This window comes from Haplochromis burtoni, unplaced genomic scaffold (genome assembly GCF_018398535.1).
Source record: "Haplochromis burtoni strain Fernald_Lab_line unplaced genomic scaffold, NCSU_Asbu1 Contig_74, whole genome shotgun sequence".
Lineage (NCBI taxonomy): Eukaryota > Metazoa > Chordata > Actinopteri > Cichliformes > Cichlidae > Haplochromis > Haplochromis burtoni.
Window position 1 is genome coordinate 1,008,167 of NW_024582435.1, and position 18,773 is coordinate 1,026,939.

Here is an 18,773-nt window from a genome sequence, read left to right on the forward strand (position 1 = left end):
AAGAAAAACTCCCTTTTAACAGGAAGAAACCTCCAGCAGAACCAGGCTCAGAGAGGGGCGGGGCCATCTGCTGCGACCGGCTGGAGAGAGGAGGAAGACGGGATAAAGACATGCAGTGGAATAATGTTGACCTCACAGTGGCTACATCTACCTGGCACGCTCCTGGGATGGATCCCACATTAGAGCTTGACTCAAGTCTTGCATGACATCATTAAGGTTATTTTTCTGTGTTAACTTTCTTCAGGCCCAGAAAACATTTTACTTTCTGCAGTGATCTTCATCTGTAAACGGTGCTCTTAAATTGTTTTTTTGATTTGTGGTCCATGACAGTGATGGTTTAAATACATAAACATGAGGAAATTTGGAAAGACTGCATAATGTGAAACTGTACTGAGTTTAAGCTTAAGTAGATAAGAGAGAGAACAAAGAGTGAATGAAGACTGAAAGAAGAAGATGATGGATAAGAGAAAGAGACGTGCATGGATGCGTATGTAAGGAATCACCACGCTGAATTTATTCTGAAACACAGAACAGTGCAGTGTTTTAATTTGGACCGCGTGCCAGAAAAACTGTGGATGCAGTGTGTGAAACAGTTCATTAGAACAGTGAAAACACAGGCCAGCGCGCGCACACACACACACTCACACACACACACACACACACACACACACCACACACACCCACACACACACCACACACACACACACCCCCACACACACACACACACACACTCACACACACACACACACACACACACACACACACACACACACACACACACACACACCACACACACCACACACACACAACACACACACACACACACACTCCCACACCAGTGAAAGCACACAACACAACTCGCACAGCCTGAGAATGTGCTACTGTATGCCAACACACACTAATGTGTGTATGTAAATGACACGATAGCTGAGGTGAATTTGAACAGCAGAGTGTGTTCAAGGTCAGAGCTGTTTGCCAGCCTCAGTGTAAACACACAGAAACACAGCACTGTTTAATACTGGCCAAAGAAAATCCCTGAACCAATACACACACACACACACACACACACACACACACTGATATCATTCAGACACTGAGGACGATGCAAATGTGCACAGCCGCCTTAAACTCTCTATATTAGGACAAATATACCATCAAATATGCTTAAACTCTGATTCACATCACGAGTGTACATCAGATTTTGTCTCCATAACATCTGTAATACCTGGACAGCGGCGACAATAGAAGGCGCTCTGTAACGCGCACTCACAGGCAGAACCTTCCAGTAAGAAACAAAACAACCCCGAGGGACACGCGAGTGAAAAGAAGCAGAGAGAGAGGAAGAAGAAAAGAGAAAAACGGGAGCAGAATACCCTCTAATTAAGTCAACTGGAGATGGCGAGATCATGCTTTTTGTTTATGTTTGTTTTCTCTGAGAGACGTTGTTTATTTCTTGTGATTAATAAGCAGATTCGCTTCTTTGCTGGACTCGGTGCAGATGACACGCCCACCTTTGATGCAGCTTTTACAGTAAAAAGAAAACTAAAGAAAAGAAAAGAATAAAGTCAGGAACACGTGAAACAGGCGTGCGCGTATCATTCACGCAGAGGGGACATGAACAAGCATGTTCCTGTAATGTTACACTCCTGAGGTCACCAAATGGACCTTTAGTTTGAAATCACTTCCTGTAGGTGAGGACTTGGCTTAAGGCCCTTTGATGCGTTCTTCAGAACGTGCATGTTAGATACAGAGTGTCTATGCGAATGGCTGAATGAGGCATGTTGTGATTTCAGTTTATTTTAATAAAATGGAAGTGAAGCTGAGGCCGGTGTCACCATGTGGAGACGTCGCTAGGAGCTCCTGAACCTGAGACAGCATCAGGAGCGTCTCACCTGGGCTGAGGAGACAAAGAGCTGGACTGATGCTCAGTTTTCATTTGGAAATCTCTGTCTGTGAAAGGTGTTTTCATCTTTTACTTATTTCCTGTTTTATTTTGATAGTCTCCTGTCTCGTGTGTTGTATATAGCATCACTTCCTCTGTGTTGTTTCCTGTTTGATTAGTTTCAGGTGTTTCCACAGTCGCCCTCCCGTGTATACACAGTCGCGGTCTCCCTTTGTTCGCTGTCAGATTGTGTGTTTGTGATCCCGCTCAGTTTGTCAGGCCTTCCTCCAGAATGAAGGTTCCTCTTTTGTTTATCCAGTTTGCTTCAGAAGTCTGCTTTTGGGTCCAACTCACCACAACAACATGGCAGAGTTCTGATTTTTCCTGTTGAGGTCTCTGCATTTAAACGACCCAGCGGCCCAAAGCCTCACAAAACAACCGCTCTCATATCAAACTTTAGGACAACAGACAAGGACAAACAAACAGCCTTCAGAAGTGGGTGGCAGCACTCAGATCCACGTTTGGTGCTCGCAGCAGCAACAAGGTCAGCGCCACATGATTGAAGGGCAGTTATATAACATGCTAAACTCACCGTTAGATGCATAAATGGCGTTGGTCACCAGAGGGAGGTGAACGGTCTCAGCGGCCTGACCGTTCATCGGGCTCATCGGTGCAGAGAGGCCAGAGGAGCTGTCAAATGAGCGACTGGGGGATCCACCGTGTTGATCCTGAAACGGGAACAAAGACCGCTCAACACTTTCAAAATAAAACAAAAAGGAGATGTGAATCATACTTTGTTGGATGAAGTCTGGGTGACGTGCTGGATTCTACTTGTTTTGCATGTGGACTGCATTTAAACGGAGAGACGAGCAGTAGCGTGTGAGAGGTTTTCAAACACAATAAGACGCCGAGTGAAGCGAATCCGAGGGAGACACTCGAGAGACAGTACAGGGTCAAGGTGACGGAGGGGACTGCATTTCCCATGCCCCCACAGGGTTAGAAGCACCTTCAGCACTGCTTCCTCTTTCAGTGTGTGGCACTGAAACCTCGATTATGCGCTCTGCCGCCGCGAGTCCGCTCGAGTCCCGGTGACGTAAATTTCATCATCACATGGTGAGCGCGAGGGTCCGTGTGGATGTGTGTGCAGAACATTACAATGCACCAACTATGCAGCAGACTTGAAGGGGACAGCGAAGTGTAACAGGAAGGACTGCGGGGCGGTCGGGTCTCCAGCGGCGCATGATGGTGGGATGACACTGTCACACCTCTCCCCTCAGAGAACAGCCCTCTGAGGGCCCTGCGCTATCAAACAAAGCATTGATTATACTGTCGATGTGTCTCGTTGTGCATGTATTATTTCTTTAGGAATTGAATTTGCATTTATTTGTCATTTGTGTTTGGGTGCAGAAAACTCTCTGGATTCATTAACATGCATGCATATGTATGCTGCTGCTGCTTTGAGATTCAGTGTACTCTGTTTCTTTGCTGTATTTGCCCCCTCTGCGTTGGATAATCCTCGCTCTCAAACAACAAAGGAGACATAACAACGCCCTGTGTGCAATAAATCCTCCTTGTTGTCCTACTCTTGACCCCACACCCGGCCCAGCCTCCTTCCAACTCCAATCCAGCCTATGCATCCAGCAGGCCCCCTTCCTGGCTCCCCCCAGCATGCTTCCCATTAGTTAGTATTACAGTGCAATCAGATTTCTCCTGAATGCTGGAGATACACAATGCATCACCCTATGTCTGCGTTCTCTGTTTATTTTCATCATTAACTCCAATAATCATCAGTAACAAGACTTCGTCCACCTCTCTGAATATGAAACCATTAGAAACCGACTTTGTTCACTCCGCTAAAGTAGAAAAACACGGCTCACAGTCACACGGCACTTACACCACGGCCTCATTTTCTGTGCTCGTGGTTGTTTTTTCTAAGAAAGACTTTCCAAGGATGGGAGGAGCGCTGCTCTACAAACAGCATTTGAGCCAAACGGGAAAATCAAAGGACTGAAAATCAGGTGACATTCACTGCATTGTTTTTGGCGTTGGTGTTATTCTGCATGATGAGCACCAACAGCAAGAATCAACGGGGTGGATGTTTAAAACCTGCTTCTTGTTTTTTTGGGACGTCAGAAGGACCGATGGTCGAGAACAACGTTCCCGCTGAACCTGCAGAATCATAGCGATGCAGGCAGAAGCTGTTTGGATGGGTCCTGTATTAGACGAGCAGCAGAAGTGAGAGATCAGAGAGAGACAAACACAGCCAGAAGAACTGAGGGAGAGAAAATTACACGATTCAGGGAGGGGAAGATATAGCGCTGCACTTTTCTAACACTGAAAAGCATCAATGTTGAGTCCAGAAAAAGCTTTTAAGGTACAGTCTCTTATCTATCTGCCTTTATCACCCCCCCCCCCATTTTTAAGACAAAGTGGTGACGGGGCCTCTTTGATGGATCTCACTGCTTTCCTCGTCAGGTGATTGACAGGGAGGATGGCCTAAGCCCAGCAAGCCCAATCACACGGCTACATGCATGCATGAAACCAGCTTCCAGTTTATCCAACTAATGCACTAAATCCCACCTTAACAAGGCTGTTAACTGATATAAGTCCAGTTTATTCATTTAAACTGCATCTGTGGCTCTAAATACACACACCTTCTCTGAACGGCATCTATTCGTGTTGATTTGTATCTCTGAGTGTGTGTTTGGGGTGCCTGTATGTGAGCACACTGCACGGCGTATATAGCTTTTTCAATAACCAGCAGGTCATCCGAAGGGTCATCCACACTTGAGCCCACAACCCTGGCTTTGTGCGTGCAAGGATTTCTACAGACGGACTACAGAGCCGCGGAAAAGGCACCGGCTGAAAAGCAGGCGAGATGAAAAGTGTCTCTTTCTCTTATAAAGAAAGGAGATACAGCTGAGTCAAGAACGCCGTCACACACACACACAAACGTAAACGCTCTTTTGCTGCTGCCGCTGAAAGCAGAGAAGACACAGTGTGAAGAATGCAGGGGCTTTCAAACGTGGTGGAAGGCAGAGATAACACACAAGATAAATATATTACCCAGACATTTATATGCAGTCATGTGAAAAATGAAGTAGACCCAAAGATTCAGTCGCCTGTAGCATCACCTTTAGCTGCAACAGCTGGAAGTCACAGTTTTCTGTGGGATTTTGTCGTCTCTCGCGTGACTGTGGAGGAAATGCTGCATCGTGCTACAGCGTTTCATTGCATTGAGGTCTGCTGTCTCAAAGTTGTCTCAGGGGGCTCAAACAGCACCTCGGACACCTCCTGCTGTCAGCACGGTGGAAACTAGTTTGGGCCAAGCTTTAGATGTCAGACACGAGGCCTCACGTTTGCCTCCAGAACACTGTGGTATACAGAGGACGACTCGATGGCGCCGTGGTGTCCAGATCACCCCCCTCCACCACCGTGCTGACAGCATGAGGTGTCTGAGGAGCTGTTTGAGCCCCTTGATGCAACTGTTGTTGTTGTGATTTGGCGCTACATAAATATAACTGGATCGAAGCTGTACTGGTTTAGTTTTTCTCTAATTATACGTAAAGTGTGTAACTTGCTACGTGAGGCCTGAAGACTCTTGGGATGAATCTGCTGGGACATCCAGGAGAACTGTGGCATCGCGTTAACACACCTGGATGCTCCAGACCAGTAAACTCCTAAAACGTCTGCTTTTCAGTGTCTGTTCTCTACATTTCAGTTATGTGTTTAAGTTTGTTCATCCATGTAAAGCTTCACACCCACCCGAGAGTGTCCTTTTACCCCCAGGTTTCACAGCTCTCTGTAACATTACACATGGTGTTACAGCAGCACAGAACAATTTAATCCCTCCCTATCCTAATAAATACAGCTGCTGCTCACAAATACAATAATTCTTTACTAATGATCAAACATATTTAAACCAGCACAAACTTAGGGATATACAATACTGTCTGAAAGAATTCATTATTGCCGTCAAGCAGACATCGTTCCTTCTATGAAGGCTTTACTGCAGGTGTATTTGCTTTAGCCTGTTTAATCTGCAGGTTGAAGCACTGAAGAAGCCCATATCCACAGCCTTGTGAGGCCTCAGTAACATCTTCTGGTCTCTTACAGCTGAAGCCTAAATATATTTATTTATTTTTCATGTTTTTACTTAAAAATAATATTAAAAGACTTGTTGATAATTGTTTTTCACATGACGAACTGCTCACTGGCTCATTAGTTTAGCTCATCTATCTGTTATATAAAACGACACACATGGCAAAACCTGTACCTTTAAAGCTCTCAGCACCACCAGCTGGATGGTCCCTCTGACGTTGCCCTCCTGTGACATGGAGCGCCGCAGCGTCTCCATGGCCATGTGATTGGGGCGTCCCAGTAGAGACTCTCCATTTACAGCCACCAGCTGGTCATTGACATGCAGGCGTCCATCCTGTAAAGCACAGAGCGGTTTGCTGATGTGTGCGTTTTCTGCAGTTTGCATTGCAGATATGTCTTTGCATGAACTCTGTCGACATGCACGAACACACGTGCCTGTGAGTTAATGACAGCTACATGTTGAATATCGTTTATTTACGCTGTGCGGTCTGACATTCTCTCTTTTCAGCGCTGGCAGGAAATCACTGAGCTATGATGGAGAGCTCACACAGACGCTCGCTCACACACACCTGTGGCCTTCACTGAGTGCGTCTGTGAGGTTAAACCAGCCAAAATGACTTAAACCCTGCACACACACATTCTCAAGGCTGTCTGACTTAACGCAGTCTCCACCTCATCGACCGAGACCTCCGTCAGCTCAGTCTGCCCGACTGCATCGGCAAGATATTTACAATTCCTCTGCAGCAGGCCCTTTCCATCTATTCCTGCCTGTTTGTGCACAAACACTAACAGCTGCGCCCGGTGCGAGGGTGTGTGTGCATGCGCCGCTCAAACAGAGAAGAAGAGGTCAAAGATTAGCGGAGCAGGATCACAACCAGGCCTCAGATGAGAGTCTTGTGTGCAAAGATGTCCACGTGGGATGAGGCTCCTTTTCTGTTCATTTACACTGTGACTGGAGCAAAAGAAAACATCGCACTGTACAGATAAAGTGATTTACATGAGTGTATGCATGTATGGGAATACTGCGTCACCTTGTAGGCAGCTCCTCCGTGTATGATGGATTTGATGAAGATTCCCAGATCCTCTCCCGTCTCCCTGGACTTGTTCCCTTTGAGGCTGACGCCGAGCCCCGCCGAGCCGGTGTCGTTGAGGGGCACCTCAAACATGAGCTGCTCCTTTCCATTCTCTGAGACCACGCTCGGCACGCGGGACACCTCGTCCCTCTGGAAGCGTCAGAGAGTAATGGAGGCAGAAGAGGCGAGATGGGGATGATGAAGGGAAAGGGTTGGGAACGGGGTGAAGGCAGGAGGGAGAGGGTTAGCTCATTGAGCTTGAACAGTCTTCAAAAGCTAAACTAAAAGCTTTTCCACTTGAGAGAAACTACCAGGTGCTTTTGAACTAAATTTCTCTCCAAATAAAAGAAAAATGTAGTCAGAGTATAAAAGTTTAAAAGAAAGAAGCCATTTGGACCGCCTGCTTTTATGTACCCACCTTTTTTTTTGCTCTCAAGTCTGCAATATCAATAAAATGACCTGCGCATTTTCACGAGGTAATTGGAGAAGACGACAAACACAGAAAGCCAGAGAGACTAAAGCAGGAAGAGCAGAGTGAATATAATGAGGCTGAAATAAGAAGCAAAGACAGACCATATGCATAAAAACTATCATAAAGCCAGAAAGCAAAAGGAAAAAAACTGCATATTATGAAGAGAGAGACATGTGTCAGTAATGACTGAGTGTGAGGGAGAGTTAGTGGCACAAAGACCGTGAACAAAGACAGCGAGCAGATACTGACAGTCAAAATTATGTGATGGCTCAGCGGGAGAGAGCGAGCTGAGCTTCACAGCGTATGGATTATACTGTTTACATGATCCTAAGAGGAACGACAGGTAAACAGTAGTTTTTATTTTTCCAGAGTTTCAACAAACACAGCTGAGCTGATGTCAGGGATGGACGGTGGTCCGACTTACTGACAACAGCTCGGTGACATTCATAATCAATTACACCTGCAAAGCTACAGTTCATCACCAGTGTTGGTCAAGTTACTTGCAAAAAGTAATCAGTAACTAATTACTGATTACTCCCCCCAAAAAGTAATCCCGTTACTTTACTGATTACTTATTTTCAAAAGTAATTAGTTACTTAGTTACTTTTTAAAAACACGATTTACAACCTGAATAGGTGATAAAGCGATAGATCTTTATGCATCAAGCAAAAATTTAATTATCTGCAACATTCTCTGACTGGAAGAAATTAGTTTAACATTTAAACCTATTTTCTGCACATTCCAGCACATAAAATAAAATATTTTTGTGTTTACACTCAGTCTTTCAAATAGATGCAAGTAAAACACAGCAGAAAATAAATAAAGTCAAAGACTCAGCGGTCCTGTTGCTCTATTTTCACCTGTAAAGCAGGAGTGGGGTAGGCGGAGGTTTACCCTGGTGCAGGTGTGCCGCGGTCAGTGGAAGAATCCGCGAGTTTCTCTGTGAGTTTCCCATTACGTCGTAGCTACTCGGTGCTTGTTGGAAGTTTAGGGGTTTTTTCGCTGTAAAAAGAAGTTTTCTTCCCACGCACAGCGGACACTAATGTTTTTGTCACTTTTTATGGAATCAAACTCAAAGTAAGGTCAGTACTTCCACGCTTTAAACGCTGCACGCTCATACTCTCTCTGCACTCGATATGTGATCCATTGTTGATCTGCACACAGCTGTTGTCACGAACGTCGCACTCGCTTACGTCACTGTCGTGAGACATTCTCGCAAAAAAATCACCAGCATCATCATCGTCATCGATTGAGAGAAAACAGGAGGATGACGGTTCTTTGAATAAGTGCACGTAGGTCTAGGTTCAAGTTAAACAGCTGATAAATGTCACAAGTTTTCAATATTACAGCAGTTCAGCTGATATCTGATCACTCGTTCTCACTAATCACGGTGGCTAAAGCAACCTGTGCTATATGTCAACATGCAAACATTTCTTCACGCAGGAAGCGAGAAATCGTCCTCCCATAATCAGCGATGCCACAGTGAAACAGCCCACAGCTAAATCCACATTTGTAAAATCTCATCTGCTCCTACAGGTCAAGAAAACAGACAGATCTGCATGAACAAACCTCACAGCTGGAGTAAATCGCCGGGAAGAACGTCACACCTAATTTCCAAAGCTAAAAACACACATTTTATCCAAGCACGGCGTTTACAGATTCATGTTGCACAAATTCTCTTCATCGTTATTCATTTTAGACTCGTTTACACCAACGTCTTCCAAAAAGGACCAAACAACAAACCCAGAAAACTGGAAACTCATTCGGCTGCTTTTTGATCAATCATTTCACGTGCAGTCATCTTTAACTTGTGACCCTATCAGACAATAAAAGGTTGTAAAATCCTGCAGCGTGATGACATCATAAATATGCTAATGAGCACAGATGTCACTGGAGCAGACTTTAGCAGCTTTCTGCACTGAGGACAGAGACGGTACATCTTCATACATATCTGTGCGTGTGACATCTCACCTACAGCAGAACATTTAGCACAATCTGCAGAAAATACCACAATACGTATGCATTAGCATTTAGCTAACAGACACACAGGCCTGGTTTATTCTGATCGTATCTGATGCAGGGACACTTTTTAATGACACTGTGTGTGTGTGTGTGTGTGTGTGTGTGTTTCCTGTTGCATGAAAGTTTCAGTGGCTGCAGCTTTGTGTCGTCTCTCTCCATGACTGTCTATACTTTCACATAAATTACTGCATTGATTTGTCTGTTTACACTATATATCTGTGAGTGAGTCCATGTCTGTGTGTATGTGGCTCTGCACACACATGCATTAAGTCAGCCTGAGTCTGCCTCTGTGTGTGTTTGTTTGGGTCAGCAGTGTCAGCTTTAGACACTGTTTGTCTGTGGGGATTGTAGGTTTAACAGCGTTAAGCCGACAAAAAGTCCTCTGCTCTGCAGAAAACTGTTTTCCCTGCTGGAAAAACTTCCCCATCAGACTGACTGTCCAGACCTGATAGGAAGCTTTCCGACCTTGGAAAGAACTTCAAAACACCCAGAAGAGGAATGTTAGCTACTTTCAGCACATAATTACAGTGAGGATTCATTAGGCTGGAAAAGTCCATCCAAAGCAATGCTCGTGGTTTGGCAACTTTTCAGTTTTTCCGCCGCAGCTAAAATGTTTTTATTCGGCTGATTTCGCCGCGTCCTTTTTGTTATTTGTGATTTCTCACGCTCGGCACAGAACAGAGCAAAATGAATTTAGAGCAGAGGATGGATGCTATACTGCAGCATTTCTCAGATAGGGTGGGGAGACCAGGACCACCCACAACGGTGCGAGACGTTTTATGGAACCTGACAAAAATATGCAAATGTATGTAAAGATGGTTTCTGGGTGAGGAATTCGATTTCCCATAAAATAAGGAGCAAGCGCATCCTCGGAGCACGGAGGATTTAACAGGTAGTGAGATAAAAAAAAAAGAAACCAAAATTTAATCGAACATTTCTATTATTTCACCTTCGTCACTACGAGCGGCGGCTACATTCACATGCACTACAATAATAAACACTACTGCGAGTCTGTGGGTCCGTTTGACGTTTGTAGCCACGCAAAGGTCTTTGCTCCTTAAACTCTATCAAATCCATCCACTTACAGGATGTTTGCATAGCTCGCTCCTCGTGCTGGTCATTCAACGTTTAAATGGGTCGCCACGACGATGGATCAACAAGAGGACAAGCTATTAAAAAGAGCGTCGTTGGTGTGTTTGTGTGTGCGTTTTTTATTAAACTGAGCCGGGAAAACATGACAGAGGGAATGATGGAGAGACGCATTATGTGAAAACGAGTGTGAACAGTGCGCTGCTTCACCTCTGAAGGACAGATGAGCTGTTAGCCAGAGCCGCACAAAGATTCAAACACTATCAGGAGCGCGAGGTAAGACGAGCGGCGATCGTAATTTTGGTTATCGGCTGTGTTTGATCTGCTTTCACACTCGGCACTACAAATTGTGCCGTTCCTCTGTCTGGGTGCGTGTTTGCGAGGACACCTGCTTTCAGCGACGTGGTCTTTTAATGAGAATGGTGCACAGATGCCCTTCCACCCAGCCATGCTGAGGCTCTGTGAGCGTGTGTGGACAGCCCCATGCCGTGTGAATCACTGCCCAAGGATCCATTTTACAACAGTGGCCGTGTACTTAAACGTGGCGTTGTGATTACACAAGCATGCATACACACAAACAGCCGAGGTAAGTACTCCCAGGGACCACACCTGACATTAGGGGCCGTGCTTCTGACTTATGAAAATAGCTGTCCCATCACTGACCACTCAGGATGGGCTGTTGTTGTCCCCCCCCCCACACACCCTATTCTTCCCTAATGGTTGGAGTAAGAGCAGCAGCGGAGACCCCCACAGCCCCGTCTTAGTGAGACAAAGGAGCATTTACAATCGTACAGAGACAGGAAGATGATGAGGAGTGACAACAAAGAGGAAGCTGTGGAGGTTAACATGTCTGTGTGAAAGAAAGGAAACCGCTTGACGTCCACGACACATTTAATATACAGAACAAATCTCTGCAGAGAGGCTGGTTGGAATCGGGCAGTGTACTCTGGCTCATATCTGCCCGTCGCTGCCGTTCAACAAGTAAAGTAATGCTGCTAATACGGATTTCCCAATTAAAGGTCTGCACATGCAGGGCAAGCTGGCATGTAGGTGATGTGAAATCCACAGCAGGTGTTGGCGGCACAGGGTTTGTTTTCCAAGCTTACAAGTGGTCACGGGCCATCGTGTTACATTACGGGTCCGCGGTGCGAGCCGGGCAGCCTTCTGTTCACGTGCCGAGGATCCCCACATGAACACAGAATTGCTTTTTGGCAACGGCCGACAGCAGAGTGGCAGCTGCCGTTTTCCACACACGTTAAAGAAAATGCTTTACATGTCAGGCTGCACTGAGCACCTCTGACTGGAAGTAGGGAATGTGCTGATCCCCGCTGACACAGGCCGGAGAGCATATCAGAGTGTAATGTAACTATATTTACCTACAAATATTTAAAGGCAGGCACACGGGGGTAACAGGACACAAAGAAACGATGACACCATAAGTAAGTGCTGTACGTAAGTGTTTACACAGTAATAATGGAACACACATCCTGTACATCAACATAATGCAAATTAAACAAGGATGTAAAAAGCAAGATTAGTCCACTCATAACAGAAAGTACAAAGTACTAATATAGAAATATTGTTTGTCTTTCCAAAACACAACCATGAAATAACGCAGTACTTAAAACTACTTGCAGTATAATTATTCCCTGTAAAAAGGTCTTCCTGGTGTTACCGTGTGCACTGTTGAATATCTTGCTGTTTACAATAAAACTTGTAACCACCGATTGTGACGCTGAACTCACGAGGAACGTTTTTCCTAAATGTCAGAGCGCGCGTGAGCCGAAGGGTATTTTCTCTACCGCACTAAAATCCTTTTATTTTCTCAAAAATCAACAGTTTGCCTTTTAATCCGGTGACCTTATGTATGAATCCTGGTTGTGCTCACTGACCTCGAACCGATTTTATGTACACGGCGCTCAAAAATCTGTCAAAAATGTTTTAGTCCGACTTTGCTAAGCTACGAAGCCGCACCGCTTGATGGATGGTTGGAGCATTACGGCTGCCGTAGTCAGGAGCCAGCTTCAGTCAGGAGATAATCCATCCACAATACGAGGTTAGTCATTAATATACTGCAACAACATGGGAACAGAGCAGCTGCAGAGAATTCAACATTAATGAATGTTGTGGAGGAGGAAGCAAGAATGAGCTGAGTAAAGTTTGACTTATCTGACTGTTTTGCTTCGATTAATGCGCCTTATAATCCCGTACTTAAGTTAACTTATATGCACAGTCAGAGGAGTCGCCCCCTGCTGGCCAAAAGAATGCAGGTTTAAAGGCTTTAGTTTTCAGACATGGAATAAACGTAGGGGTCTGCTTGAATAAATAATGTATGAGAGATGTGAATGACATCATCAGAGGCTGTGCACAAAGCTCAGTGCACGTGCACTTTCATCTGGCCGCGCAGACTACCCGCATGTCTGCAAATGAGTACGACCTCAGAATAAAGACCGTATCTTTGAGTAACCGCGCTGATCCCCACTGGATTGACACAACTGACATGTGCGAGTATGTGTGACACTCATGTGCAAAGGCGTTCGAGTCACAGCAGTGTGGTCGAAAGGAAAAATGATGATGATGCTGCTAAACCTTCAATAAACACCAGCGAGATGTCACATGAGACAGAGAGCCAGAAAAAAAAGAGGAAAGAGACGTGATACCCTTCTCGGCTGCTCTCCACTGGGATGATGGCAGCTCCTGCAGAGACACCAAGCTGCCAAGGAGCTTGTGTGTGTATATGTGTGTGAGTGTGTGTGCATACACAGGTCTCTGAGGGTGTAACAGATGGGGGATCTACTGTAGAGACTCTGTGAGGTCACATTGGTGACAATATCAGTGAGACGTAACACACACACACACACACACACACACACACACACACACACACACACACACACACACACACACACACACACACACACACACACACACAGAAAGACAACAGACTGCAAAGACTGCAGCGGTGATGGATGAGGGATTATCAGAATGAGGAAACTGTTCAATAAAGTTGTTTTGTTTTGAATGTGCTCTGTCACCAGTTGCTAACTGTTTACTGATTTAAATGTCACTGTGTGTCTGTGTGAGTGTGGAGCATCTGCTGCTAAAAAAAGCATGTTTCCTGTTGTGGAAAGGAGAAGAGCAAAGAGAAGACGGCCGTGGAGCTCGACGAAGAGCAGATGACAGAAGCAGAACTGCACAACGAGCCTGCAGGAACCAAATGCAGACCAATCAGCCCCACAGATTTCTATCCAGAGTGCACTTGTGAAGGGTTTGTATTCATATTGTCATCTACTGTGTCAAGCATACATGCTTAAGAGGTGGGGGACATGAATACTGGATTGTATTTACCACGACGGGAAGCTTTCACCTCACTCAGAAAGATGTTTCTGTTTTTTGGCTTTTTGACTTGTTAAACAGAAACGTTCCTCGTGCCACCCAAAGGTGCACTTTGATGTTTAATCTAGCAGGAGCCATTCAAAGCATACTTTTATGAAATCACTGCGAGTTTGAACACAACGGGGATTTATGTTTGCAATTTTACACAGATTTGGATCAATTTACACGACTCGTCACATCCACAGCTTACTCTGGACCCCTTCATGTTTCAACCCACTGAGTCATCTTTAAGCATCATTCAGTGCACATTCTGTGAACCACAGACCAACTAAAACATGAACGTCGTGAAAGCACGCAGCACATCGAGGAGGGGAGGAAACAAAGTCACTAGCACGCTGTCAGCAATTCCTGTAGTTTCTCTACGGCAGGGGTGCCAAACATAAGGCCCGAGGGCCAGAATCAGACCAGCACAGATTCCAGTCCAGCTCTCTGGAAATTGTGCAGAGGGGCAAAAATTTTGGACTCTTGTTTTACAGCTTTTCCTGCTGATAAAGACCGTACGCCAGAGTAATTAAATAATAGATAAACAACTATTCAATAAATGGGTGCACAGTTTTTTAATGGTGATCTTTGTACATTAAGAGAAACTTCCTGCTTTACAATCAGCAGACAGTCAAAGAAATAAGCTGCTCGAAAATTCAGATTCTTTGGACCTGAGATGTTTATGAATCCCCATTTATTTATTTTTGCTGTATCATGTTGTTTTTGATGTCTTTTTATTATATATTTCTTGCATCACATTTGATTTGGGTGTTTTTGGCAACTTTTTGTTAACAACAGTGTTAATGTTAGACAAAAAAAAAAAGTTTTGTCCATAACATTTTGAAACTATGTCAAGTACTGATCATGTTGAAGAGACAGAGGTCTCAGAAACTCGTGTAACCCTATAATGCCATTGTGCTCACAGTTCCTTCATGTATTGCAGCAGCATTTCTCTAACATGTGGAGAAACAGAGACGTGCTGGTGAAACTTCTTTTTCTTACACCATCACATCTCCGGGATTAAATGTGTAGTTAAACTGCTTCACTCTGACACACAGAGGAGTTTCAAGCAACAACTCTTTGCAGGTGAATTGGACGAACCACGCAACCTTATTGGCAAGTTGTTAATCATCAGACACAGATTGGTTCAAGCCACATAACCCAAAGCCTCAAAATATGGATTATATTATGATTTCATGATCGTGCATGGCTCCAGCTGCCCTGCTCTCTGCTGCAGGATTCAGCACTGTTGCAATGAAGAAAAAGGAAAGCTGAAAGAAGTTTACCTATTTTACTTTATGATCCAAAATGTTTTAGAGGCCTTTAGCAAACTGGCAAAGGGTAAACGAGGAAGTCGTCAGTGACATGCATGAAAAAATAAACTGAACAAAAGAAGGGGAGGGAGAGAGGGAGGGAGAGGGAGGGAGGGAGAGAGGGAGGGAGGTGTGAAAAGTCTGGAAGCAGAAAAGAGCATCTTTGTCTCAAACATTAGTTTCAAGACACTAGCCAACTCAGCAGGCGTATGCTTGTTCATGTGCAGAGAAAATTAAAGAAAAAACATTGCTTTATGTTGTTCACAAGTGACAATGTGTGTGTGTGTGTGTGTTGTGTGTGTGTGTGTGTGTGTGTGTGTGTGTGTGTGTGTGTGTGTGTGTCCGTCAGAGAGCCAGCACAGCAGGATGTACACTTGCTATACTGTGGAATGTGTATTAAGATGATTTTATTTCACAGAAAAGTGACTTTGAGTAAGTGTGTGTGTGTGTGTGTGTGTGTGTGTGTGTGTGTGTGTGTGTGTGGAGCTGGTGTAATGTCTTTGTTCTACAGCAAGTGCACACATTAGCACACAGCACCAGATGGTGGGCTAAATGAGACAACGGAAGAGGGGGAGGAGAAGATAGACAAGATCCTTCCATCATTTCATCATCATCCTTCGACTGTTTCCTCTCCAGAAACACAAACACACTGACATAAATAAAAAAAAATCGGAAACTTCAGTCATATCGCAGTTTTAACAACGATGCAGGACGCTTTAGAAAACAGCTGGAACTGCGTGGAAAGAGTTTCACACGACTCCAGGTGTTTTTGTGCTTCAGATGATGACGGTGCAACGTTGTTTCTTTACATTAGATCAAGTCGAGTGATGGGAAATGTTATGCTTATCAAGCACTAAAAAATATTAAATACATGTGTAAGACTTTATTATCCGGCCCACGACACGAGGTGAAATTCCCCTTTAATTAAGTGGAATTTCAAGGAATTTGAAATTACAATGTAATTATATTTACCTATAAATACATGAAGGCAGGCACACTAGAACAAGGCAGGTTTGTACAGGAGTAAATGTAAGTAATATTACATACTGCATAACATCACGTATTTCACAATTATCCTGTAAGTGCATTTAAGTTGTGCCTAATTTCTGGTTCTTTTACAGGAAGTGCACGTACGTCATTCTCAGTACTGCATCATTTCTTGGAAAAACATCGTTTCGCCATCTTACACATACTTGTACATACTCTGTACTTTGTGGAGGTTTGTTCCAGGAAAGGAGACGCTTCTTGACTTTGCTCCCTCGTAGGTCACACAGACACTTCAAACTTTCATGGTATTTATTTTTTATTGTTGGAAATGCAGAACTTCAACATCAACATATGTAACGCACACTTACCCTGTAAGATGGGAAATGCTGCTTGGTTTTACCATAAATTTTCACACAATTATTCCATTGTTTCTTATTCTGGTGCTCCTGCCTTTAAGCATTTGTAGGCAAATATAATTACATTGTAATTTCAAATAATATATCTTTAAACTCCATTTAATTACAGGAGTATTACACTCTTAGTTGCGAGCAGGACTCGAAAGTGTTACCAGAGCAGAGCAACAGATAAAAAAATGATTACGATTGTAACAAAAACACCACGTTCATAGATTCTTGACACTTTGATTCTTTGAGCAGTTATTTTGTTCAATATATTCCAAAAATGAGGAAAAGTGGCTCCAGCTGATGCACTTACAGGTGTACGAGGCTTCTGTTTCAGTGCGCTGGTGAGGGTCAGCAACGCCGTCCTCGGCCACGGCGAGTCGAAGCTTGCGGAGCTGTGCGAATGCTGCTTAAGTAAAATAACTTTCCAGCAAAGTGGGACGATCGTTCGGTTAATGAGGCGCGATAATATTATTAGACTTTCACTGTTTAAGGGTTTTTGTTGTTGAGGTGATAAAAATGTAACTGCAGTGGAAAACACGCCGTGTCTATATGCAGCATTTATATCACCAGCCACAGAAAAGTGATCTAAAGTGCAGAAAGCATGAAACAAACACTGCTGCTACACTTACAGACAAAAGCTCGACTGAACTACACGTTTCCCCATCAGCATCAACCCCGTCTTTAATATGAACTTTGACCTTGTGATGATATTTCTAAATGATCTGTAATTCTGCCGCTACCTTTCTGACCCGGCCTGTAAACCATCCACTCTGTCACACTGTACAATTTTTTTTTTTTTTTTTTTTACACAATTTCTTTTTTTTTAAATTTATTATTTATTTAATTTTTTGTAATCAATTTTTAAATGTTTTTGCACACATTATTTATTTATTATTTATTAATTATTTTATTTTGCATTAATTGTTTTATTTTTTGCACACAATTTTTTAAACGTATTTATTTTAATTATTATTTATTTAATTATTTATTTATTTTATTTTGTATTCATTTATTTATTTATTGTTGCACATATTTTTTTTTAATTATTATTTATTTTATTAATTGTTTTTATTATTATTTTTATTAACTTCTGAAATAATTTTTGGGGGTTTTGTTTCTCTACTGTGACTCTGTTTTTCCCCATCAGCATCAACCCCGTCTTTAATATGAACTTTGATCTTCTGATGATATTTCTAAATGATCTGTAATTCTGCCGCTACCTTTCTGACCCGGCCTGTAAACCGTCCACTTTGTCACACTGTACAATGCACTAATTAAACACTTTAAAAGCACTGGTCCCTTTAAAAAACTCTCACCGCTGAGACAGCTGCGCTTGATGACTACCACCGCCCTGAAATCCCTCGCCCGCATAAGCACACGCTGTTCTACACTTCAGCACATTAAAATTTCAATCAAGGAGTGTGTTCACAGCTCCATTATGCAAAACTGTAACTGTATTTGCCGCTCTTGAAAAGTGTTGTGACTGCTGAATAAATACCACCAGCTGTTAATTAGACAGAGGTGAATTCTAGTGGGGCGGACGGCCTGACAGGACAAGTGAAGGAGACAGAGAGACATTGGAGGGGAGAAAGGAGAGGGAGGCACATTCAAAAGGACGAAACCACACCCACACAGGCCAAACTGAGCAAAAGTGAAAGCGTGTCCCAGTTTCTGCGTCAGCAGTCCAAACAAACTCACACGTTTCTGTTTATTCACATATCTGTTAAACACATTCATCACAGATCTGTTTAATGGGGCTGTCAACACTCTGCTGGTTTTAACACCACATCTGTCTTTTGTTGCTTTGATATCATCTTATTCCCTTAATTTAGCATCAACTACTGAAACAGTTCCCGGTTCTCACAGTAAAGCAGGGATCTAATAAGACGTGCTGGGCAGACTAAATCAAACACTGTGACAAATATGAGGCTTCACTTCCCTCTACAGTGATGTAAACGTTACAGTGCAGTCCATTTTATATAATCAATAGCTCGCAAACATTTATCTTTTTTGCTCCTTTGTCCATTTAAAGATGTGCTTCGTGGTTATTTC

At 43.7% G+C, this 18,773-nt stretch overlaps 1 protein-coding gene across 1 annotated transcript in view; it reads right to left on the reverse strand.

Moving 5' to 3' along the window:
• Positions 1–18,773, reverse strand: part of LOC102309614 (partitioning defective 3 homolog B) — a gene marked incomplete at its 3' end in the record, with an annotated part of 144,079 nt that overhangs the window by 34,435 nt on the left and 90,871 nt on the right. Inside the window, 3 exon segments of the mRNA XM_005925930.3 lie at positions 2,475–2,610; positions 6,159–6,317; positions 7,015–7,206. Coding sequence (XP_005925992.2) covers positions 2,475–2,610; positions 6,159–6,317; positions 7,015–7,206 — 487 coding nt within the window.